At 32.4% G+C, this 26847-nt stretch overlaps 3 protein-coding genes and 1 long non-coding RNA gene across 4 annotated transcripts; 3 read left to right on the top strand and 1 right to left on the bottom strand.

Annotated features, from left to right (window-relative positions):
• The first annotated feature begins 1723 nt into the window (after positions 1-1723).
• LOC115723423 (gibberellin 2-beta-dioxygenase 2) lies at positions 1724-6056 on the top strand. Its single transcript, XM_030652910.2, has 3 exons — positions 1724-2338; positions 4907-5282; positions 5562-6056. The coding sequence occupies exons 1-3, from the start codon at positions 1950-1952 to the stop codon at positions 5817-5819; spliced, it is 1023 nt and encodes a 340-aa protein (XP_030508770.2). The 5' UTR covers positions 1724-1949; the 3' UTR covers positions 5820-6056.
• An 851-nt stretch (positions 6057-6907) lies between these two features.
• Positions 6908-10857, bottom strand: LOC115723405 (alkaline/neutral invertase A, mitochondrial). Its single transcript, XM_030652883.2, has 6 exons — positions 9110-10857; positions 8824-8989; positions 8480-8691; positions 7861-8354; positions 7689-7737; positions 6908-7574 (listed from the first exon to the last, which is right to left on the bottom strand). The coding sequence occupies exons 1-6, from the start codon at positions 9923-9925 to the stop codon at positions 7248-7250; spliced, it is 2064 nt and encodes a 687-aa protein (XP_030508743.2). The 5' UTR covers positions 9926-10857; the 3' UTR covers positions 6908-7247.
• A 1192-nt stretch (positions 10858-12049) lies between these two features.
• On the top strand, positions 12050-16168 carry LOC133031037 (uncharacterized). The gene has a single exon (XM_061104261.1). The coding sequence runs from the start codon at positions 12050-12052 to the stop codon at positions 16166-16168; it is 4119 nt and encodes a 1372-aa protein (XP_060960244.1).
• Positions 16169-24136: 7968 nt separating this feature from the next.
• On the top strand, positions 24137-26847 carry LOC115709764 (uncharacterized). Its single transcript, XR_004010281.2, has 4 exons — positions 24137-24664; positions 24774-24858; positions 25718-25806; positions 26516-26847. It is a non-coding gene; the product is annotated as an uncharacterized LOC115709764 (long non-coding RNA).

The raw sequence follows: 26847 nt of genomic DNA, 5'->3' as shown, positions 1-26847 counted from the left end.
GTGTACTCTCATCAAACTAAAAGCCTATATATAAATTTGATTCTCTACGTGGAAACCCAAATCCACAAACTTACACAACTCTTCACATTATAGAAGTCACCACTCTATGACCAATGGTCTATAATATATATTGTTTATGTATAGGTTAATTAAGATTTCTGCCCCGCTGAACTTTGACATGTACCAAATCATGTCCCCTGAACTTTTAAGGTTGTTAAAAATGCCCCCTGAACTATTGAGATTGTTGGATTTAAGGACTTTTTTCTAATTTTAGTAAAAAAATCTAACATTGATGAAAGTTCAAGGGCCATAATTTAGTACATGTCAAAGTTCAAGGGACATGATTTGGTAGATATCAAAGTCTGGGGAGCATGATTTAGTATATAAACAATCACTGAAATAGTAAAATTGAATGAAATTAGACAAAAGTCCTTAAATCCAACAATCTCAATAGTTCAGTGGGTATTTTTAACGACCTTAAAAGTTCATGAAGCATGATTTGGTACATGTCAAAGTTCAGGGGGCAAAAATTCTAATTAGCCTTATGTATATATATATACATATATCAGAAATATTAAAATGTACCACTACCGGTGGTGGTTTAACATTTTCCTACGTATGTTATATTATTGTTGTCATCATAATTTTTTTTTATTTTTAGTCACAACAAAATTTATAACTAAAAGTAAAAGAAATTATAATTAATTAATTATAATTCATTATATATGGTGTGACTAAAAAATTTATGAGTAAAAGTATTAATACTCACAAAAAATACAATTTATTGTAAATAAATGTATTTTTAGTCACAATACTGTGACTAAAACTAAATTAGTGACAACTTGTATCCAAATACTATATTTTAGTCACAAATAACTTTCTATTGTGACTAAAAATTACATTTAATCACAAAAATTTATGATATAACTAAACAATTGCTACTAAAAGTAATTATTTTTTTATATTGGAGTATAATTAAGTAATTAATCTAATATAATTTTAGTGTTATATGGTATTAAACACCAGAGTATTTTATAGCAATGCTCTTTATATATACACTATTTCAAGTTGCCTTTTTTATATTATAGAACTACATAATTAAACCTAGGCATGCAAATGCAAATATAGTCAATGAAACAGATTAGGTAGAAATATAATAAGATCCCAAATTTTTGCCTTCTTTCTCTTTTTTTTTAAAAAAAATAAAAATAACTTTTGCAAAAAAAGGTTTTAACTTTCACAATTTAAGCCTGCTTAGAAAGTCATAGAATATGTTGAGCCGCCCATGAATAAAACAGTAAATATACATTAAAAAAAACCTAATTAATTAAATTTAACAACATAATTAATTAATTAATTAATTAATTTTGGTAGATGTGTGGAAATTAAGGAAGGGGTTAGTAAGTATATAGGCTAATTAACTAGACCAGAATATATACGGTTGTTACTTGGAGATAAAGCATAGAATCTATTGGATGAGTTAATTGAGAATAATTAATAAGATTATTAATTAAAATTAATATAATAATTAAAGAGAATGAAACATACATTAAAGTATTAGTGAGGGATTGATTATTGGAAAATTCAAGTCAATGAAATGAAATAGTCAACGCTCTTGTAAGACAGCAATCCTCTATACTTAAATGCTAGTTGTACTTTACCCAAAAGTCTACGATTCCTATCACTTCAATGTGTATATATATTTTTTATTTTTAAAAAATCATGTCTTAATTATTAATATATTAATTATTATTCATAATCCAATCTCTTCTCATAGATTCTCTCATTTTCTCTTTCCTTTTTTCTCGAGCATAAATACCCCATCATAACCACTTCTCCAATACTACAACAACTTAATTTTCCCTCTCATTTTCTCTCTAACCAAACACACTATATTATATATATATATATAACAATAAATATATATTACTACTTTTATTATAACAATAATGGTATTGGCCACTCCAAACCCAATTCTTAGAGGAGAGAAAATAGATTCAAATATTGAGCTTCCAACCATTGATCTGATGGGAGAGAGAAAAAAAGTTTGTAAAGAGATAGTTAAGGCTTGTGAAGAGTTTGGGTTTTTTAAGGTTATAAACCATGGTGTACCAGTTGATGTCATATCAAAAATGGAAGAAGAAAGCCTTAGCTTCTTTTCAAAATCAGAGGCACAAAAGAAACAAGCTGGCCCAGCTAACCCTTATGGCTATGGAAGCAAGACCATTGGATTTAATGGTGATATGGGTGAAGTTGAGTACATTCTCCTTAACACCAACCCTAACACCATTGCTCACTATTCTAATACCATCTCCAATAACAACCCTACTAAATTCAGGTATATATAATTATTGTATATGTTTTGGTTTGGAATATATTGTTATATATTTACATAGGTCTATATATAGTAGTAGTAGTGCTTATTATATATATATATATATAATATTTGCATTGAAATTATTTTGTTATATGTACTTGTGTGATTGTGTAATTAATATAGTTTTATATACTATATGTTAGATGTGTATATAAGCTTTATTTTGTACGTGCATGTTAAAATAGAATGTAGTACTTTGTTGATGTTGATTGATCATGCAGTTTAGTTTAACTTATTAAAATTTGATAATTGTTTTCAAATAATTTCATGTGCTTTGTGTCATATTCTTCTGTGTTCTATTTTTATTATGCACTCAAATAATTCAAACAATAAATTTAAGCGTAGAAGTTTTTCAGAATTTATACGAAAAAATAGTTTATTAGTGTTTTATATATTATTTTTATTTTTAATGAATTTATTCTGAGTGTTTATATATATTTTATGAATTTATTATTATTGTTGTTGTTTTTGCATGGAAATATATCATGATAGGAAAAACAAATATAACAAGTCCAATTCATGTTTAAGATTATATTATTACATGCATTGTATATATAGTAAGGATACGATCTCATTAACTGCAACATATGTACAAAACACATAATAAAAATATAAATTATGTGGATGTTGTTATAATTTTTTTTCCAACTTTTAAGTGTATACATCTAACTGATGATGTTTTTGATATTTTTGATAGTTTTAATTTAAATTATTTTTATGTATAAGATTATATAAGATAGTTATTTAAAATATTTTGTAAATTTTTGATAAATTTAATACGCGTGCTTATTTTATTTTAGGGTTATTTGTATCATATTTTTTTTTTTATTTTATACACTTAATTTTTCTTTTGTTTTTGTGATAAAACTTTATTACGTTTATTTTTTTTTATAAATTTGAGGTATCAGTTTAATATTACCGTTAAATACTATAATTAAATTATTATTGTATTGGTTTTAAGTTTTATTTTCAAGTATATATAAATGTATACAATAGTTATTCAATTAATATTTAACAATGGTATTTAATTGAGGTTTGAAATTTATAAAATTAAAATAAAAAAGTTTTGCGACTAAAAAAATTAAATGTATAGAAATTAAAATATTACAAAATTTCACTATTTATTTTATAAACAAGAAATAAATATTTATTTTAATCCTGCTTTATATATTATAAATTATTTTAATATTTTAAAAATTTTGTAGGATATATATTCTCAATAATATTCTCGTCCACGAATATCATTTTCAAATTATTGATATTATTTTCTTTTCTTATATCCCCACAATTATTTTATATTTATTTTTAGATATGTAGTATTATGGACATATGTTTTTGTTTAAAATCCCAAAATATAAACTATTGAAAGTATAAGTTGTGACTTGGTAGGGCTGAAGCCAGTACAACTTACTGTCACATAAACAGATTGAAAATCTGAATGACTAGTCAGTGTTACATCAACAAGGTCCAATCAAATCACAACTCAATTTAATATTTTTTAAAAAATATATATGTGATGGTGATATATATATATATATATATATACTACCATACCATGCCATTACCATCCTTAGAAAATCTTAAAACAAAATAGAGCCCACCCTTTGTAGCCAGCTCTACAATTCACTCAAAATAAATATATATGTTGAGAAGAATAGTACTATAGCAAAATAGATGGTCATGGTATCATATAGTACTAAAAATGAACTATATAGGGATATGGGATAGCTAGTACTACTATACTATACTCAGTACTATATCTATATATATACATATACAATTTGTATAATAATTGAGAATTGTCAAGCAGACCTCGTGAAATTAAGGAATTTAAGTAAATACTCACTATAAATTTTGTGCATATAATTAAATAATAAAAATCTCAATTGTTTCATAGTAGTTATAATATATATGTATATGGATGCAATAAAATATTTAGAAAAAAAAAAATATGTAAAAGTTTCGACTCTTTATCTGTTTATGTATTTAGAAGTATTTTTTATTAATTTTTTATTTTAATGATTGCATATATTTTTTAAAAAAATTTAGTAATTATAGTCAAAAATTAAAATATAAATTATCACACATATAACAAAAACAAATTATTTTACTTTCAACACGGTAATTCAATACTATTTGAGAATTTTAAAATAATTTACAAATAATCATAAATAATTATAATATAAATTATGAAAAATAAATAAATAAAAATATTTGTCTGAATAAATGTCTATTTAAACACCCGAGTTATAGACTTTTCCAAATATTTAGAGCATTGGTACGAAGGTCTAGTATCACGATAAAGTGTCAAAATAAGTAAGACCTGATATTAAATTACACTAATAATAATATTACATTTTATTAAAAAAAAATCCTAAATACCATAATTATCTTTTAGCATTTCACTTTAAACTTTTCAAAATTTATTAAAACAATTGTTATTATATAGAGTCAAATAAAAGAATATAATTATAGAGTGTTTTGATGTAGTAATAATTTTGGTGTGTGATGAATTTTGTAAAATGGCAGGTGTGCAGTGAATTGGTACATTGAAGCAGTTAAGAGATTGGCATGTGAGATATTGGATCTGATGGCTAATGGGCTTAGTGTGTCAGACACAAATTTGTTCAGTAGACTCATCAAGGACTCTGACAATGACTCTCTATTCAGGCTCAATCACTACCCCAACACTAAGGACATGGACACCTCATCACCCACACCTCCACCTCCTATGGACGTGGCTCACTACAAAGTTGGTTTTGGTGAGCATTCTGACCCTCAGATCTTGACCCTTTTGAGATCCAACGATGTGGGTGGTCTTCAGATATCTCTAGAGGATAAGGTGTGGGTCCCGGTCCCACCTGACCCCTTTGCCTTTTGGGTTAATGTGGGTGACGTCTTACAGGTACTTTTCATATACTAATTACTAATACTAAATTCAAAAGAAAGAAAGAAAGAGATAAGGGTCTTTGAAGAAGAACTGACTGAAATGAAATCAATCTCAATAGTGAATAGTCACTTCTTATAACCAATGCCCTTTGGGAACTGGGATTTTCCCTTTTTTAAATGGATAAAATGAATGTGAACCCAAAAACATTTTATCTATTACTTACTATATTTGGTTCCTTGCTTTTAAATGACTTGTATATATTTATGTGTTGTGTTTTTTTTTTTTTGGTTTTAGGCCTTGACCAATGGAAGATTTTTAAGTGTGAGACATAGAGCTTTGGTAACAAATAATAATAACAACAACAAGACTAGAATGTCAATGGCTTACTTTGCGGCTCCTCCACTAAATGCTTGGGTTAGTGCCCCAAAAGAAGTGGTCACACATGAGAAGCCTCGTTTATATAGGCCATTCACTTGGGCTGAATATAAAAGGACTACTTACTCTTTACGCCTTGGTGATAGTAGACTTAATCTTTTCAAATCTAATACATAATATAATAGTAATATTTTTACTAATTACCTTAATATTATTATGTTATAAGACTCTTTTTATAGTAGTTAAATTCATGTTTTGTGTTGTTTTTAGTTGGAGAGTTAAATCTTATGTTTGCTGATGATATTTTTTCTTCTTTTCTTTTTTCTACTAAAAGACTTTTTATGTGTGTGATGAAACAATCACGTACCCTTAATTCTCACTTTTATGCAACTAACAATGTAGATAAGATGGCATGAACTGAAATATGAAAAAAGAGTAATAAAACAAAGAACTCGAGTTGTTATGGAAAAAATTTGAATCAACACATTTACAACCTGAATTAAACCTCTCAAACTTTACAATTGTTGTGATTAACAACATTACATAAAATCTCACATTGAGGGAACCTTGATTAAATGCACAAGGATTCTATATACAATTCTCCAAACACTTAAGAACACTTCTAACTTTGAACTAGAGAGAGATGAACCTAAAAAGTCCCTGGTTTCTTCTAAGTGTTGATTACTGACATATTTATAGACTTCAGAAGTAAGTTGGCCTGAGTAGGAAGAAGCACCAACCAACTTAACTACTTTCTTTGTCATGTAGGATTAGTTGTGATGACTTGGACCAATGAATAAGTGAGTTGAATTTTCAAGTTCTAGTGAAATCCGTATGAAGATATGGGAAATCTTTGTTTGTACACCACTGAAATAGTGATCGAGCATTTGGTAATAACTGTATAATTACTAAGATAATAATTATTAGGTTAGTAATTATATATTAGAGTAATTACACTTTATTTTAAAATACAATTTATATTTAGACGTTATGTAGTAACTGCATATGGATTTTTCTTTTATGTTTAACAAATAAATTAGTAATTACATAATTTAGTAACATTAATTAGTTGAAAATAGTAATATTTTATAATTATGCTAAATTCTGAGAATTGATTAGTGTAATACTCAATTACCATACTATATAATTACCTAGTTGAAAAAATAAGTCAAATATTATAATTCATCTAAAAGAAAGACGCTAATGCATTTAATGTTTCATCAATAATATATATTTTGAATTTGATCATTAAAAAAGATATAAGATAGAGAAAAGAAAATTTATTTTGAGTTTAATATATTTCAGACTAAAATGCTTACAATTCCAATCCCAATTGGGAAATAAACCAAACAAATGAGTTAGAAGGCTTCTCTAAAATAAAGCCATTCTAAATGGAATCGGCATGCTAAGCAAAAATTATGATATGGGATACATATTTTACAATCATATTGGCAGTTTGGTCAGCTTAATACTAGAAAGTAAGAAAACTAACAAATTAATGTCTTTACTGTTATAGAGGAAGTCATCAACACAACCTGTTAAGGGTGGTTTAAAGCAGAGTTCTCTTCCATAACTTTATTCCCTTCCCATGCTAGCGTGATCACATTACGCCATATTCTGAGATTTTGAAGCGAAACGCGAACACTTCCTACGGTTGGTTTTGTTAAGTGTGCAGACGCAAGTTTCAAGCAACTCGTAATCCTCATCCCAGAACAACAATGCTGCCTTCTCTGGGTTCTCTAGAAGCATTTTAGAGGCTAGAAAACCAGCAATGGTCCATGTTTGGCGAAGCCGAGCTTGTTTGCCTATGAATCTTCCACTTCTTGTGTCATAGTATTCAGGCCACTGATCGGCTGCAAGTCTATTCTCCGCCAAATCAACTGCCTTTCGTGCTAATTCTGGCCTCCCCATTTTGATGCATGCCAATGTAAACTAACATTTAAAAATGGTAATTGAACAAATCAGTTAAGTACTTGTATCAATGTCGAAATTTACAGTAAATCTTAAGGAAAAAAAGGAAACTTCTCCAATCGAACACGCCCTTACCTGCCACAAGAGTGTAGGCCAAGACCCACCATTGTGATATGACCATGGGCTGAAAGCAAAGAACAGAATATTTATCAGTAACTGAAAAACTAATTCAATCATAACACTAAACCATTAAAAGAAACAAGGCTGTTGAAACGATCAACGAAAGTAAACATCAAAAGATACTCACGTATTCTTTGGGTCAGCGCCAGTGACTATACGCCATTCTTCATGCTCCATAGCAGGGTAGCAAATCTTAAGAGGCATTTGTGCCACAAGATCATCCCATTTGTTCTCAATCAAATTTAAAATGCCCTCATTCTGTTTCTGGGTGCCCAAGGATGAAACAATAGACCAAAGATTTCCCAGTGTAAAGAACCTGAAATCCATATGGGCAGGTTGAAGATTGCCAATAAGGTAGCCACCTTCTTCAGGAATCCAATCAACTAGCCAAGAAGGAATTTGATCTGGATATATATTGAACTTGTTGATAGCATCTGTCGAATACTCCTCAGTGTTGTAACGATAAATCTCATTGATCTTCTTCATATCCACCCAATAGTATTCTCTAATGTGAAACGAAAGTGCACTAAGTCGATTATTGACTGCAGCCACTAAATTTTTAGTGTTTTCATTCACAATAAGCATCTCACGAGAGGATCGCAGAGCTGAGTAGAACAAAGCCTGTAAAACAATCTCCGTTTAAGCACACTTAAACATAACAACATAACTAATTAAGATCATAAAAAGAAAAGCCATCGAATGGAATAAAAAGGTAAAGATTCAACAAGTTCATCATTTCAACATACCTGAATTTCTAGAGGATGCCCGTGAATCCCCATCCGCCTATCAATCATGCAGGAACCATCCGTGACTAAGAGAGTGGGAAACATGTCAAAACCATCAGCCAAACACAGGTTAAGAATCAATCTTATACCTGTCTGGACATCAACCCTCTCTTGCAGCGCATAGTCCCCTGTTATTTTTCCATATGCCCTCAACAAAATAATCCACCACAACCCTATCAAAATAATGGAGATAAAGTTTAGGTTCCCTTAATGGTGATAAGCAGTTTCAGTTATCAGCTGCTCTAATAATCTGTGTAAAAGCAGCTAAGAAATGCAGCAATGAACATGGGTAATGAGAAAGCTACCAGAATCAACAGGTGCAACGCGACCAATGGCTGATTCACCGAAATCCGGATCTAAAACTTCCTCAAATTTTTCATCACTTCCATCAAGAGGCATAGTTCGAACTTTAAAGCTTGCGGGCATCAGCCCTTGCCCAGGGCTATGGCAGTCCACAGTTTTTTCCCAACTCTAAGAAATGATAAAAACATAAGCATTTGCACCTCTTAAGCAACAGCAGCAACAAAACTAAAATAATTGAGCATAAGGTAACAAAATAAGAAAACAAATGAGAAAGAGCCATCCACATACTTGTAATTGCAAAGTGTGAAGCAGAAAATTCTTTACAATCTCAGATTCTCCCTTGAGCAAAAAAGCAAGTGCTGATGGGACGAAATCGCGAATAAAGACTTGATCATAATTCAGAGGTTGGTTGTCGGCCGGATCATTTGCAGCTACAGTTCCCACAGGATTCCCACAATAAGTGACAACTGAATCCCAAAGCAACTTCCACCCCTCCTTCTCACTCTCAGACACCTCTTTCTCAACCTTAGTCTCATTTAAATTAGAACTATCTACATCCACATTCAAGTCTCCAACACTAGAAGACTCTTCCTCTTTCTTGATCACATCATTAGAACCCGGCTCAATCTTTTCAATCACCAAAGGCTTCACATTCAAACCACCTTGAATGTAAATACTTTCAAAGCTTTTTTCATTAACACTAGCTTCCACCGAAGAAGAAGAAGATGTAGAATGGTTTCGAAAATCCGAGGCTACATTTCTTACAACTAAAACCCTCCTCCTCCTTCTAAAACTACTACTGCTACCACTAAATTTATTCCCTGTAATCCCTAGAAAATTTCTTCTAAAAACCCTAGACTGACCCCAATTTGAACCAGATTCATTAAAAGCCCTCCGGTTCTGATCAGTAACACATACATAGCCTACAATTTGAGAATTAGAGCCACCGAATCGGCCTCTGGTGACCGATCTCGATGAATTTTCAGTGATGGAATCGTTCAATTTGGGTGAAGAAAACCCAAAAAAGGAACGATTTTTACAGCCAACTAGAATTCTACAACAAGGTTTCATTGAATGAATCCCAATACAGCTGCTGCTACTCATATTCTCAAACTAAATTCTTAACAATTACACCCTTAAAACTATAACCCAATTCCTTTTTTTCAACAATTTCAAATTTTCTTCAATAAAAATCAACAATTTATATACAGATTCCTCTGTTAATCTTAGAACACTTAAAAAGAAAAGAAACTAGATATATAAATTGTTCTTAAAAAGTAGAAAAATTTATATATTTGTATGAATATAGGAACTTAAAAATGAAATCTTTATACTTACAGTATAAGAATACCGATCTGATCAGAGAAAATATTTTGATTGAGAAACAAGAGAAATTCTTTTTTTTGTGTTTTAAGGTTTCTTCTCACTACTATTGAAGATATTTTGTAACGATATATGAGCATTGTCTGCCCTTAAAATTTGCTCTGTGGCAGTTGTTTCCGTTTTTTTCTTTTTAACTGTTCCTCTTCAATTTTCTGCCCAGGTTTTATAATATAACCTCCTCCCATGAGTCTCAACCACTCCCGCTCATCTCTTTTTTAAATTATAACCTCCTCTTCTTCAAGGTTTCTTCTTCTGCATCAGTTACAGGCTTCCTTCCACTGCAAATATGGATTCTTTTCATCCTGATATTTCACGAGCCCTCTCTAATCGGGAAAGAGAAGTTGTCAATTTGTCCAACCTTCCTAGGCCACCCACTCGACCTGTCTCTCATCGAATTATCTGTCGTATTTTCTCTCATAGAGGCTTTAACCCAAAACAATTTACCAACTTCCTTACTACTCAATGGAAAGGGAGATTTGAAGTCACTGTCTCCACCTATGAAGAGAATTCTTTTATGATCACCTTTGGCTGTGAAGGTGATTTAATGAGAGTTTTGTCCAAGGAACCTTGGCACTTCCACAATCAACATATGATCCTATGCACTCCAACTGTTCTGTCAAATGCTCCTTTGAGTTCTTTTACTATAACTCCCTTTTGGGTTCAAGTGTTCCGATTGCCCTTTTTGAGTAAGTCCGAATCTCTGGCTAAGGTTATTGGGAACCTACTTGGTACTTACATCGATGTTCATGAGGACTCGCTCAATGAAGGATGGGGTCCGTTCCTCCGTATCCGAGTTGGTATTGATGTTTCTCAGCCCATTCTCCGTGGCCAAACAGTCACTTTCCCTTGGATGTCTGATGAACTTTGGCTTGATTATCGTTACGAACGACTCCCCGATTTCTGCTATGAATGTGGTATTATAGGCCACGTTTTTGATAAGTGCCCTTCTTTCCTAGAAAAATTGGATGAAGGCAAGGAACCTGATCTTCCTTATGGTCCATGGCTTGAAGGATCTCCTCTTCCAAAGTCCAACTATGATCGTTATAGACAGGATTTTTCTAAAGCAGGGCCCTGGCCATTTATCACTCGACTGGCTCGTAATACTATTTCCCCTATTATTAATCATCCTCAACCTTTCCCTGCTCTTCCACAACTGGTTACTTCGCGAGAGAAAGGGAAAAAGCTGATCCAGGACAACAATAGCCACTCTGCATCAACACAATCTACTTACTTTCAGACTTCTTTGGCAGGAAGTAGTTCCAAGGCTAGTATTTCCTCGACTGTTAATTTGGACAAGTATTGTGACGATAAGCCGATCTTTTGCTCCACTACCACTGCATCTCCTTCTCCTTCAACCACGGTTTCAACAGTTAATAATTCTCATCAAGGCAACATCAATAGCTCGGCTTCTGTCTCTGCAACAACATCAATTATGCTTTCAGTTGCTACTCCTCCAGCATATGTCCACATTCCTCCTAACAATATAAGTCGAATTTCTTCTCAAGATTCTGTTCCAGTTTCAACAATCTCCACTTCGGTTACGTCCATTCCTTTGGACTTTTCAGCTGCTACCATTTCGACTGCTACTACTACTTCACCAACTTTCACCAACAATGAAAATAGAATGTCATCTATTTTTTCTAAAAGGCAGCATGTCTCCTCTAGTGGTAATGTGCGTACTGTGCTGAAGAGATGTCGAACTAGAATGGCTCCTTTAGAAGATTCCACCAACCTTTCAACACATCAATATCCTGAAGCTTCTTATGAACATACTGATGTTTCACTGCAGGCCGATGGTAATGATGCTCTCTTGGCGAAGGCTGATGTTCAGCCTCGCCAATCGTCATGAATATCATCTCTTGGAATGCTCGGGGCTTGAGCAATCCGAGAGCATTCCGTCAATTGCGTTTGCTCATATCTCAAAAAAAACCTGATGTAATTTTTATTATGGAAACTAAGCTTAGTGTAGGTTCTATTTCTAAATTTCGCAATGCATTTAAATTTCCTAATGGTATAGAGGTTCCTAGAATAGGTCTTAGTGGTGGTTTGCTTTTTCTTTGGAATTCTAATGTAAATGTAACTATTATAAATTATGGAAGGCACTTTGTTGATTGTTATATAGCTCTTCTTGATGGGCCTACTTGTCACTTCTCTGGTTTTTACGGATCTCCTGTTGTTGCACAAAGAAAATTCACTTGGGAACTTTTAAAGAAGCTCAAAGACTCGGCCCCTTTACTGCCTTGGCTTGTCATGGGAGACTTTAATGAGATTATTTCCCACACAGATAAATTAGGAGGCCCCATAAAAAATGATTCTCAAATTGATGATTTCCGAAATACCATTGATGCAAGTGGATTACAAGAATTGATATTTGAGGGTGAGAGATTTACTTGGCACAACAACAATACTTGTGGTTCCAATGTGAAGGAACGATTGGATTATGGATTCATTAACTCTCCTTGGATTCAGGTCTTTAAGGTTCCAATTATTTCCCATCTTGATTTTTTTCAGTCCGATCACAGGGCCACAATGGTTACTGCTCAGCCTCTTTCGTCCATTCCTGCACAGAAATTCAAATCTAGATTTAGATTTGAAAGGCTATGGCTCCATGAAGATGATTGTTCTACCATTATTGCAAATAACTGGCATTCTTCTTTGGCAAACCCGACTTCACAACTGCTGCAAAATCTTGCAGATTGTGCCACCAACTTACAATCTTGGCATAGAGCTAAATTTGGAGACTTACCAAAAAAGATCAAGATCTCTCAAGACAAAGTTGCTGCCCTTCACAACTCATATGACACTAGTAGATCTCATTTTGAAGAACTCAAATCAAGTGAACACATCCTTGACGAATTACTTTCCCAAGAAGAAGAATATTGGCAACAACGATCAAGAACTTCATGGCTAAAATCGGGTGATTCCAACACCAAATTCTTTCACCAAAAAGCTAATACTAGGAAGAACACCAACAGAATCAAAGAACTTCTCGATGACCAAGGTGTTTTACATACCACACAGCAGGGAATTGGTTCGATTGTTGAGAATTATTTTCAAAACATTTTCTCTACTGCTGGTTTTGATGCTGAAGCAGTACAGTATGTGTTAAACAAAGTGCCGTGCACCATATCAGATGAGATTAACAGATTGCTGCTGGTTCCATATACTCGTGAGGATGTTTTTAATGCTCTATCTTCTATGAGTGATGATAGCAGCCCTGGGCTTGACGGAATGTCGGTTATGTTCTACATTAATTATTGGCATATTGTGGGTGACTTGGTGTCTCAAACTGTCCTTCAAGTGCTGAATAATGGTGCGGATCCTTCTTGTTTCAACCAAACTCTAATCACTTTGATCCCTAAAGTTAAGAAGCCGAACTCAATGTCCCAGCTACGTCCCATCAGCCTTTGTAATGTGCTATACAAATTAGTCTCTAAAGCAATTGTGATTCGAATAAAACCTTATCTGTCAATGGTTATATCCGAATCTCAAAGTGCTTTCCTCCAATCAAGGCTCATTACGGATAACGTTTTGGTTGCTTTTGAACTCCTCCACTCCTTAAAACACTTAAAGAGAGGCAAGGAAGGATATGCAGCCATTAAGCTTGACATGAGCAAAGCCTTTGATAGAGTAGAATGGCATTTTGTTCATAGCATGATGATTACAATGGGGTTTGCTCCAGCAATTGCAGATCTCATTTACCGATGTATCAGCACGGTCTCATATTCTTTTTCGGTCAATGGTTCTGCACGTGGCCACCTAATTCCAACCCGAGGTATACGACAAGGAGATCCTTTGTCCCCCTTCTTATTCATCATATGCGCGGAAGGACTCTCGAGACTTTTTCAATTTGAAGAGCAAGGTGGTAATTTACATGGTCTTAGTATTGCAAGAGGTGCTCCGAGTGTATCTCATTTATTCTTCGCTGATGATAGCCTTGTTCTCTGCCGTGCTAATCACAAATCTGCCATGGCTATCAAGCGATCACTTGCTTATTATTGCAGAGCCTCGGGGCAAAGTCTCAATATTGACAAGTCGGTTCTCTCATTTTCTCTGAATACTCTTCCTGCTATTCAGCAACATATACAACAGGTTCTTCAAATGGAAATCAAACCTTGTCATGAGCGTTATCTAGGCTTACCTTCATATTCAGGAAGAGATAAAAAAATACTTTTTGGAGAAATTAAGGATAAGCTTTGGAATTTATTATCAGCTTGGCAAGAGAAGCTCTTCTCCATTGGCGGCAAAGAAGTTTTGCTCAAAGCGGTGGCACAATCCATCCCAACTTACGCTATGAGCTGTTTTAAACTATCCAAATCTCTTATTGGTCAGATTGAAACCATGTGCAACAAATTTTGGTGGGGCTCTAACTCCTCCTCTTCGGGTATAAATTGGAAAACATGGAAAGCTTTAACACAATCAAAGGTTCAAGGAGGTATGGGTTTTAAGAGTTTTGTTCATTTTAATCAAGCTTTATTGGCAAAGCAAGCTTGGTTAATTTTCTCAAATCCCAATTCACTTCTATCCCGTATACTCAAACCTCGATATTTTAAGCATAATTCCTTTCTTGATGCTACTTTGGGTTCTTACCCATCTTTAACTTGGAGGGGAATTATTTGGGGTAAAGAACTTCTTCAAAAAGGGCTTCGCTGGAAGGTCGGTAATGGTGAAAACATTTGTTGTGCATCAAGTCCTTGGCTACCTGGAATCACTTCTTTTAAGCCGTTGGTTTTTAATGGGACAAATATCAATATGAAGGTTGCTGATCTTATAAATACTGATCGACAATGGGACCATGACAAGCTTTCATTGCTCTTTCTTGAATCGGATGTCACCAAAATTATCAGCTTGCCATTAACACTTACTTCTCAGCAAGATCAACTCATATGGCATCATGATTCTCATGGGTTCTATACGGTTAAATCGGGGTACAAACTTGCTACAGATTTGGAAGAACAACAACCGAATGGCAGCAGTATTCAAGCTCAACAATGGTGGCAAAAGTTTTGGAAAATGAGAGTACCATCAAAGATTAGAATTTTCTTATGGCGTGCTATTCATGATTGTCTCCCAGTTGCGGATATCCTTCACTATCGACACATTTCGGATGACGATCGCTGCTCTTTGTGTGACAGAACGAAAGAAACCATCACTCATGCTCTTTTTTTCTGCAAAAGGGCCAAAAAAGTTTGGCAAAATTCAGCTTTTAATATTGCTGATCTGCTTCCCCCAGGAATGAAATTGATGGAATTTTTTCTTCATATTTCACCTTGCTGGTCTTCTTTGCAGCTTGAACAATTTGCTACTATTTTATGGAGCATTTGGACAGAAAGGAATAAAGAGAAACATGGCACGAAACCAAAACCATATGATGTTCTTCTTTATTTTGCACTCTCGTATTTGGATGATTATCACGCTGCTACACAACCATCAGCACCTACGGCATCAACAATTTCTGCTGCTCTTTCTACAGCAGGGAATTCGGCAGTTGCTTGGATCAATCCTCCTTCGGGTCGCCTGAAACTGAACACAGACGCTGCTATCAACGCAAGGAATCAAATGTCTGGGTTTGGTGCTGTTCTCAGAAATAGCTCTGGTGACATTATTGCTGCAATGTCTTGCCCCTTCAAAGGCTGTTTTAAACCCGACGTTATGGAAGCTTTAGCTCTTATGCATAGTCTACAGTGGATCAAAGACCTTCAACTACCAGTGCACTTCATTGAGACGGATTCTTTGGCAGTGGTTAAAGGTTTATTATCTTCGCAGGAGCTAGTTTCTGATTTCCATAGTTTGCTTAATGACATTTCCCTTTTAGTTTCCAACTTCCCTGGAGCTCAGGTCTCTCATATTTATCGATCTGCTAATAATGCCGCTCACTTGCTGGCTAGATATGCTCTTTCGGCGGGAACTAAATGTTCATGGTTGGAGGAAGTTCCTCCGCCAATTATGCCTATTGTATTTTAACCCTTTGTTTTAATATAATAGCATTTTATCTCAAAAAAAAAAAGGTTTCTTCTCACTAGATTTTTTTCTTATATACAAACAGAGAGGAAAAAGGGAAAGTTCATACGTAGGATACAAATTAGTTAGTGTGAGATTACATTTCTGTCCCTGCACGTGGATGGTTTTTGAATATCTTTGGATGTGTATTTACGAAAATAGCCCTGGGCTCAGGTAGTTCTATGCGTTGGATGAGATACTTCCCAGAAAATGGGAGGGTAGAATGGTCTTATGATATTTCAATTTGGAAAGTAGTGGATAAGATTTGTCGGTGAGGGTCCAGCACTTTTTTGGGTCATAAAAAATGTGCGGAAATCTATAAAACCCGAGTTTGATGTGTCTTTTATTTATTATTTTTAATAGAAAAATATAAATAAAAGTCGATCTCAATTTGTCGCGTCTTACACGTGTCTGGTCCTTATTCGGCTTCGCCTTAAGAGAGATTCTTACAGTTGTGATTTAATATCTAATTACAAGGAGCATTCTTCTTGGACTAAAAATAATATTAATTACAATCCCTTATTATAATTTTTTAATTAATTTTCACATTTAAAATTATATGTTGAAATATTTTTTTCAAATTTTTTTATAGCAGTATTTATTATAATAACAGTATGATCCTTATAAAATTTGAAAATTTCTGAATAATTTACAATATCAAAAACAAAATTCCTTGCGTGTTCAAAAAACTTCAAATGTAATTTCGACATTGTAAACTATTCAAAAAATTTCAAAAATTTACAGGAATGATGTTGTAAACATAACGAACACCGTCGTAAAAAAAATTGAAAAAGAATATCTTAACATGCATTTTCAGCGTAGAGATTGACTAAGAGGTCTGAGGTTGTAACAGAAGGTTGACAGTAGCACTCCTTTAGGATTAACCATTTGTATCGAGTTTGTTCCAGATCCGGCCAATCCACTCCGACCCGACCTGAATATTAAAAAATCTCATTCAGTGTGAGCGAGTTTTGGGTTTGATTTTCAAGTGATCGGGTTTTGGGTTAGACTCGACCCGCCTGCAAACCCGATAAAATTATGAAAAATTAACATAATAAACCAAAAATTAAAAAAAAAATTATAAAAATACATCAACATAGGAAAAAAAATATTTTTACAATTTGAACTTTTTTATTTACATAAGTATTTCTTCACTAAAAACAATAAACTATTCTTTTAGTTATTTTATAGTTTATTTATATAGTTATATTGTATTTGTTATGAGTATGTTTTTTTTATTATTTTATAGTTTATTTATAGTTGTCGTAAGGTTGATTTCTCGTCATTTTTTAGTTATTTTCTTACTTTATGCTATGCAAAGTGTATTTTTATAATTTTAAAACTTTACAAATGTATTTTTGTAAATAAAAAATTTTGGGTCGTAAAATTGCAAATAAAACATAAAAAAAAGTATTTTTAAAAATTCCCCTAAAGTCTTTCTTCTATCATCAAGTATGAGATTGGCCAAAATACTATTATGTGTTTGGTCTGTGGGAGCCATGGTCCAATAATTTCCCATTTGTTATTTGCTGACAATAAATTTTTCTTCCTTGAAACAAATTAGGAGAGTTGTATTCGATTCCAGAAGATTATGAAGAAGCATCGGCTTAGTTAGGTAACCTCAATAAATTAGCGGTATGTTTCTCTCCTCGTAGGGACTTGTGCTCTGGCTCACGATTTGGGTGTTCGGTTGGTGCATTTCCATGATAAGTATTTGCAGGAAAAACTAAGAGTGGGCTCTTTCATTTCATTAAGATAAGATCTAGAATAAGAACACTGGGTGGAAATCAAAACATTTCTCCTCTGGGGGTGTGAGTTTTTTTTGAAGTGAGTCATTCAAGCCATTTCTACTTATGCTATAGGGTTGTTCTGACTTCCTGTGGGTATTGTTAATGAGATTCATCGTATGTGTGCCAGATTTTGGTAGGGGTAACCCGAAGAAACATATATTCGAGAAGGCTAGGTTGTTAAAGGGCTAGATACTTTGAAAGAGGCTTCCTATTTCTATGGACTGCTTGTGGGTTGTATGGATGTTTTTTCGAAGCAAGATATAAAAGAATTTCTTGTGCTATGTTGGAGGATTTTGTATCGTCACAACACTTTTGTTCATGAGAATAGGCTGCTATCTAATGATTTAGTTGATCAATGGGCCTTGAGTTTTCTTTGGCGTTATCAAGACACTCAATCCAATTTGTTGCACATGTGAAGCCAATGACGTGGTTAGGCTTTCTAGTGGCTCGACTGAGATTTTGAGTTTGGGTAATTTTAATTTATTTGTGGATGCAGGTATCAATGAGGACCACTGGTGTGTGGGTCTTGGGGCAGTGGTGACAGACTGTGACGGGGTGGTTCTGTGTTCTTTGGGTGCCCCAACAGCGATCTCCTCTAATTCTCATGTGGCGGAGACAACAACTCTCTTAAATGGGTTGTTGTGTCGTCGTCGTTTGGGGTACAACTCCATTACTGTTTTCTCAAATTGTCTCTGCCTTGTCCAAACTATTAATAAGATTGATATATGTCAGATTGAGTTTAATATTATAGTTCATGATATTTTACATTTCTAGCCTTCCTTCTCTTCTATTTCTCTTACTCATTGTAAAAAAACTCAAAACGTTATGACTCATTCTTTTGCATGTTTGGTTTTACCTTGTGACTCTTCTCGAGTTTGTTACCGTCTTGTCTGTAATACTTAATTATTTTGTATTGAGCTTATGCATTTTTGGCTTAGTGCCTTTTAATGGATTTTTCAATCTTAAATCTCATTCAATTTAATAGGGCGAACAATTTTATGGTAATTTTATTTTATTTTATATTTTTAAGTCTTAAAATGAGATTTTTGTAAATTTTATTGTGAGAAAAACAAAAGAATAAGAAGGTGATGTATTGTAAGAAAACGCTAAAAATTGACCAAGTTATTGGTTTGTGGTGAAGAACGTTTGCGCATTTAACACGTTTAGGGTACACTGTAGATGTCCAACTCATCGCCACGTCTGAATATATCTCTTTAGCCAATAGTTTGGGCCTCACAACGTTGGACATTGTGAGTCACATGTCCAGTAACTGTCAAAATATGGGCCTGTTTGGGCCCATTAATGTTCTCATTTACATTTCATTCTTACCATTTAGTTACAGAATATAACTAAAAGCTGTAGTATGGCAAATTTTTGTACATATGGAATTTTTGAACTGTAAGAAACTTTTATGGGGAGAACTGAAAAGTCTCAAATGGTGATGAGTTTTCAAATTTAAAATAGGGTTAATTTCACGAAATTTTAAATATATTTACGATTTTTTTGATTTTATTTACATAAAATACGGTATTTTTATGTTGAAATTTTGTTTATTTGTTGTTAATTTTTTGTTATATGTATGTTATTTTTTGTTATTTTTTTGTTGTTATTTTCATGTTATTTTCATGTTACTTTTATGTTGTTTTCTTGTTGATTTTATGTTGTTTTCGTGTTATTTTTTAGAAAATCGTAAAAAATATAAAAAAATATTATTTAAACGTAAAAATATAAATATTTTACAAAAAAAAAAAAAAGATAACTTATGTAATTATTACTTTAAAATAATACTCATATATTTTCGTATGTATGCTAATATATCTATAAGATTTTGTATGAAAGGCCTACGACACTCAAGACAGTTGTCGAATTTTTAGACTGAGGCCACTTTGCAGAAAACTATCAAAACTAGGCTAAAATGCAAAGATGAGTGACACCTGTTTTTTTTAAAAAAAAAAAATACATACTGAAACACATATGCATTCATTTTATACAATCTTTCTCGAATTTATTAGACTTAGTTCCACATTGATCATGTTTGGAACTAAATTGCTAAATATATGATGAATAAGCTACTCCTCTCACTATAAATTTATTTTGAGGTGAAACCTCATTCACTTTATATTTCAAATTCTAACAGAGTTTGCAATTTTTTTCGCAAGCCAACCAAGAATTTCAATTGAATAAAGGATAAATATTATTTTTGACCCTATATTTTGTAAAAGTTATTAATTGGACTCTTTATTTTGTTAAATAACAAAATGGACCATATATTTTTCAAGATGGTAAACATAGGACCCTAAACTCATTTTTCAACAATTTTATTTTTTTAATATAACTAACTTTAAGTCAATTTCTAACACGAACAGTTACAGAAAATCTAATCAGTTTTGTCATAACATCTTTAGATCAGATTATTATTAAGTTTTATTTTGAAGAAAAATCAGTTCAGGGTCCTATTTGTACAATTTTACAAAATACAGGATCTATTTTGTCATTTAACAAAACAGAAGATCTAATTAATAATTTTTGCAAAACACAAGATCTAAAATAGTATTTACCCTTAAGTAGTATTACCAATTCTTTCTTTGATGTTGTCCTTCTTTAAAGCAATATCTCAAACATATCAACTCAAGGCCCAACATTCCAATTCTCAATATTACGAGGGAAACTTTCAAAAATACTGTTTTTTTACCAAATATTTTCAAAAATACTGGGACACGGCAAACTTTACATTTTTACTGTCCAATCCCATTTTTATTTCTTTTATACTGCCCAGGCCCAATATATTTACTTTTATACTGTCAATAGTAACAAAACACAAACAACACCTCTCCTTCGTGGTTGGAGACGAACAAATCAATACCAGAATTATAGAAACACCAGGAAAAAACCATCAAATCTGGCAAAGAGAAAAAATTACTAAATCAACAACAAATTACTGTTTTGTAATGTTATTTTACTGTTGTTTTAATATGGAAAAAAAATACCACGTAAATGAAATATTATGAAAAATGACAGGACATGGAATCTATACTAGTTCTCATAAAGAGCAATGGACAATGGGAAAAAGAACATAATTATTTCAAGAGAATGTAACAATGCTCGAAAACAACACAACAACACTTGAAAATAACACACCAACAACCGACTCATACACATTGGAACACCAATTAGAAGTAGGAGGAGAGTCAAAAACAAGAGAATTTGAAAACGACAAATTCAACATAGTTGACTATGCGAAGCTGGTTGCTAAAAAAATGGTAGAAAAACTTGAAAACAACAGTAAAAAACTAGATCCAGAAATCGACATCAACAACGCGAAGCTAATAACAGACAAACACCAACCAGAAGTTGAAAAATGTCAGGCATACAAAGACAAGGAAACACTGAAGAAAGTTTACAGCTTCTACGCAATCAAAAACAACTTCCAATACAGTTTTTGAAAACATATTTAATTGAGATTCAGTAAGAAATTTTTTAATATCTTCAATAACAGAGTAATAACCAGAGTTTATAACTCTGGAATGGTAGTATTCCGATCGGGTGTACTTAGATTTTCAATCCTATAAAAAACATAAAGAAACACTACTAAAACAACAAAAAAAAAATAAAGAACATAAAAACAAGCATTAAAAAACTCTAGAATGGTAGTATTCTGATCGGGTGTACTTGGATTCCCAATCCTATAAAAAACATAAGAAAACACTACTAAAACAAAACTAAAACAACACAAAAAAATAAAGAATATAAAAAAAAAACAGCATAAAAAACAGTAACAAAATATGCCATAAGAGGCTTCAAAAGATACAATACCACCACTGACAAAACCAGAGCTAACTACAACCCCAAAAAAGAAAAGAAAACATAATTAGTAACAACAACAAAAACCCAATAAAATTTATGTCGTTTTAGAAAAAATAAATAAAGAAAAAAAGAATTTTTTTTTACTTAGAAAGTTTGAGTTGTTTGGTGTTCTTCTTCTTCCTCTGTATTGTTCTTCTTGAAGATATTCTTACTATGATATGCTCTCTTCACCAAGAGAGCTTCCACACTCCTTCATCATCGTTTCAAGTTTTTTCTTTCAGCACACCCGCAATAAATTTCTCTCTATATATATATCTTTATTTTCTCTCTCAAAACTCAAGTGAAAAAAAGAATGAAAGGAATGAGCTTTGTAAGTTTTTGAAATAGTGAAGAATGGAGAGAAGGCTTTTATGTAAAGTTCTTGGTTGATGGTCTTTATCTTGACACCAATCTCAAGAATTTTTCTATAAACATCAACCCACAAAAAGAGATAGAGAGAGAGAAACAAAATACATTTATAAGCTTGAGAATGGGAATCACGTGGGTGATGGGTGAGTTGTCTTCAATTTCAAATTTAAGTAATAATAAAGTTGTCAAATCATCCCTTTTTAAACCACTATTTTTTAAAAAAATGAAGAGATTAAACCTCATAAAGACACATATAAGCCACATAATATATAAAAACCTATAACTAATGTCCATATTTTTGAATCAAGGCAGTATACTGCCAAATTAAAAAAAAAAAACAGTAAAAATGTTATATTGGGCGTGTCAAAGTATAATTGTAAGATTATTGGAAAAGTTAGTAAATGATGTAAATTTCCCTATTACGAAAGCCTAAGCATCATTACGATATTGACAAACATAACTCCAAGCAATATGACTTGAACAAGAAGTTTTAGCTGAGCTTTTCCACAAAAAGGCTAGACAGATACTATTTATTTTCTTCAAGATGTACTTTGGCGAGATTATAATTTGTGCTTAGTATATATAAATTGTTGTTGGAGGTGCAACCAACATTTTACATTGACTAAAAATAAGAAGAATCATGAGTATATAATGATAGATGATAGACATATTTTATTGGTATAAGATCTTTCGAGAAGGTATCAAATAACAAAACCATGAAAACTTAGGCCCAAAGCGAATATTATCATATCTAGAGATGGATAAGGATATATTGAATTTTTAAGGCGTTTGTTCAAGAACAATACTGCAGTTTTGTTGGGATTAGCTTGCAACAGGAGCATGATGGGCCACTCAACCGTGTTGCTTTTGGTTTAAGGGATTTTTACAAAAATACTAAATTTTTGGTAAAAGTTTACAATTTTATAGTCACATAGAATTTTTATAAAAATACTGTCTTTTTATAAAATAACCGTAAAACAACACAATAAAATAATTAAAATAACAGTGAAACAACAAAAAAAACAATCGTGAAACAACAGTGAAAATTTAACACAGTAAACAGTATAAAACTTACATAGTATTTTTTTAAAAAAAAAAAAAAATCTATCATACAGTAAAGAAAGTAAAAAAAATTAAAAAAATTTGGTAGAAAAACATTTTTGGTAAATTATGAAAAATTCCCTATCTGTTATCCACGTTCAACTTTCTCTTACCATCGGGCTTTAAACTGAAACATTCAGACCCATTAGGCTTTAGACTTAAAAATATAAATGGGCCAATCAACCACTAGAGGCCCATTAAGTTGCAGGGCCCATTAATAGCTTCCTTATAAAATAATAATAATAATAAAAGATGATGCCTTCACTTTAGAGAAAGCGCGTGCAGAAGAAGTGTAATGAAAATAATTAATGCAAACGTAGACAGTAAGAAAAATTAAAAACCATTTTAGATTTTCAAAGAAGATAATTTTGTTTATTCAAACTAAATTATACGATTCATTAAACCCACTTAAACATTATTATTTATTTATTTATTTATATAATTGTTAGTTTTCTTGATCTAATGACAAAAATAAGTTTATATTGTATTGTATTGAGGTTGAGGTTGAAACACGGTCTTCATTATTAATACATAATACTAATCAAATTTAGCTGCTGGACTCGTGTTTTTCGTGACTTTTTTCACTACTAAAAAAAACACTATTCACGTCGGTCAACACTACTATTCACGGTGTTGACCGACGTGAATAGTGTCCCAATTAGTTGAACCGTCGGTTTTCAAAAGACAGTAAAAATACATAATTTGCGTCATTAGTAACACAGACGCGTAAAAGACAACTGACGAAAAAAATAGAATAATTTTAAAATATGTAATAGACGATTAGCGTCATTTATAAAAAGTCGAATACTTTCTATTTGACATTTTATAACCGACGCATATTTTAATTGACAAGGGGATCCACGCATATTTACCCCCAAATCGAAGCCCACTATTCACACTTCACCTTCGATTAATCTTCAAAACCCACCTCTAGCGATTGTGTCTTCTCCTCCGCCCACCTCTCTCGAAGCCCCCCTCTCACTGTCTCTCTCGTTAGGTTCTTCACAGGTACATCCGCATCTGTCTCCCTCTCTATCTATCTCTCTCTCTCTCTCTCTCTCTCTCTCTCTCTCTCTCTCTCTCTCTCTCTCTCTCGTCGCCAACTGTACCCTGAGAACGTCATCGGTCCCTAAGCCAAGAATGGAAGAGAACATCAAAACACCGACCAGGTTTCCCTTTTAACCAAAATGACAATTGGTTAGCCACTACCAGTACGAATTCATTGTTTGTTGTGGTCTTGTCTTTTGTGTCTTTGATTCCCCATCTCTCCATCGCAAGGTCTTCCTTTGTCGACTTGGTTCATTACAGTGCCCTAGCCAGGTTTCGTGATGATTTTGCTTTTATCCGTAGAAGACAGGTATGCAAATGATGATTTACAATGAATTTCAACTAGCTTGTATGGGTTCAAATTCTGGTCTTTTTCTTGTGTATATAAGTTTATGGGAATGTTTGATACATTGAAACAGAAATATCGAAATAAGAAACTCTGGGGTGTTGTGAAGCCACTGAAATCCTTGCAGCCTTATGCCAACCCTAGAAACAACTACGTAGGTAAGAATTTGGTACTGTTGTCATGAATTAGTTATTATTATTGTTTAAAGAAAAAATAATTGAATAAGTTGCCTAGTCTGAGAATTATTATCCTTAATTATACAGTAAATATGGTGACAAGTCTTTTGCAAGTATTATTGTCAAAATTTTTTGTTTCCTGCGTATTGTACGATTTAGCATGATACAATTTATATATCATGTATAATGATTAAGTTTATCCCAATTGAATTGAATCTCCTATGAGTATCGAGTACAGTCCAATGCATTGACAGCTTTTTTGTTTAATGAATCCATGAACATACTATTAAATGTATTCTAGAACATTATTTTTTTGAGAGTATGCCTTTCCCGAGAGGTCAATTGTCATGGTTTGGTAAGATTTTCTCATAGGATGGATTGTAAACTACTTTGGTTGATTCTATCCATTAAGAAGAAACTTTTGTTTGATTCAATTGTTTCTTATGCATGTAAATTTTAAAGAGTTAATATACACATGTATTTGTGTATGTTACTTTTCAAATATCTTATTTCTTTTTTGTTTATATCACCCTTTTTATTTGTTGATTTAGGATTCTATCTTACATCAAATATTTAAGGATTTTCAATGATACTGAATCAGTTCTGGTTGTGTCATTCTGGAATTCAGTTGAAAATATTTTCTTGCTGTGTTGGATAAAGGGAAGACTATTAGAGAATTTAGCTAATTGATTGTTTTCTTTGTTTTACAGTACCAAATAAACAAAGTACCGGTTTCATTTATGCAAAAATATTTTGTGGTTTAATTTTGTTTAATTAATGTGTAAGTCATTTGTAAGACAATTTTTACTTGGAGTTAATTAAATTTTTGTTAATTTTTCAGATCTGTGATCTGATCATCATATTCAGGCTTTTAAATGCTACTTTTGTCATTCCAGAGATTCAAGAGACTACACGCTCAAAAGGTGTCAGGTACTTAATGCTACTTTCCTTGCTTATTTAACTTATTGGTTCAAATCTAGTTATTATTAATACAAATTACCTTTAAGATTCTGGCCAATTACATATATAAACTCTACATACACTGTAAACCCTGAAGATCTCAAGGAACTATTCAAGTCAAATCTCATAAAGTTCTCATCACCATCAACACCTCTCATCAAGCTCTTCCAAGCACCAAAACAATAAAATTATAAAGCTCTCTCTTAACAAAACTGCAATATTCTAAGATCGGCCTGTCCTACTTGTTTGACTATTTCTAACATTCAGTAGTTTTTTTATGAAAGAAAATCTAATACTGTAACATCTCATGGCTCAAGCATAGGCTAAATGAGCCATTCAAATGGTTAAAATGACAAAGGAGTTAAACAATATCAAATACAATATAATTATAACACTAAGTTCAGTATTTGGTTCTGCTTAACATTAGGTTGAAAATGAGTTTTAACATTCTAATTTACTTAGTTTTCCTCAATTGCTCCATATTGTGCAACATTGTCTTCCAATCCACAAAATTATCTTTATACCAATACACAAGCTAGACTCAGCTTTTTTTACAATTATATTAAATGGCATTACTCTTTTAGTCTACAAATCACTCACTCTCTCTTAAATTTCTTACTAGTAAGTAATTAAGTAAGAAAAATGTTGTTGTTAATAATTTAATTATTGTTATTATTAGAATGAAGTGAGTGAGACTTACACTGGTGATGGCTCTGTTGATGCAAAAGGAAAGCCAGCAGTGAAGCAAAATACTGAATATTGGAGAGCATGTTGGTTCATTATAGGTACTTTATTTTGTATAAAATAATCGTGAATTGATTAATGTTCTTGACTATATGTAATTATATAACACAAGTGTTGAATGTTGTGAAGGCTTGTCCTTCTTTGGGCCTTTATGTTCATTCTGTCAATAGTGATGATGACACTCTACCCAATTCTCATAGATTTAATTTTTAAAAACTGTATCTAAAAATGTTGTCATCTATTAAATTTATTCATGTTTAATTTAAA

Source organism: Cannabis sativa, chromosome 9, assembly GCF_029168945.1.
Source record: "Cannabis sativa cultivar Pink pepper isolate KNU-18-1 chromosome 9, ASM2916894v1, whole genome shotgun sequence".
Taxonomy (NCBI): Eukaryota; Viridiplantae; Streptophyta; class Magnoliopsida; order Rosales; family Cannabaceae; genus Cannabis; species Cannabis sativa.
This window is presented reverse-complemented; position numbering and strand designations above follow the sequence as displayed.

Bases quoted from the DNA above. Each gene is read 5' to 3' on its own strand.
- LOC115723423 (XM_030652910.2), top strand. From the start codon at position 1,950: ATGGTATTGGCCACTCCAAACCCAATTCTTAGAGGAGAGAAAATAGAT. The intron at 2,339-4,906 runs GTATATATAATT...GTAAAATGGCAG, and splicing joins AACAACCCTACTAAATTCAG to GTGTGCAGTGAATTGGTACA. The intron at 5,283-5,561 runs GTACTTTTCATA...TTTTGGTTTTAG, and splicing joins ATGTGGGTGACGTCTTACAG to GCCTTGACCAATGGAAGATT.
- LOC115723405 (XM_030652883.2), bottom strand. From the start codon at position 9,925: ATGAGTAGCAGCAGCTGTATTGGGATTCATTCAATGAAACCTTGTTGT. The intron at 8,990-9,109 runs GTATGTGGATGG...ATCATTTCTTAG, and splicing joins TTCACACTTTGCAATTACAA to AGTTGGGAAAAAACTGTGGA. The intron at 7,738-7,860 runs GTGAGTATCTTT...CTTTGCTTTCAG, and splicing joins GGCGCTGACCCAAAGAATAC to CCCATGGTCATATCACAATG.
- LOC133031037 (XM_061104261.1), top strand. From the start codon at position 12,050: ATGAATATCATCTCTTGGAATGCTCGGGGCTTGAGCAATCCGAGAGCA.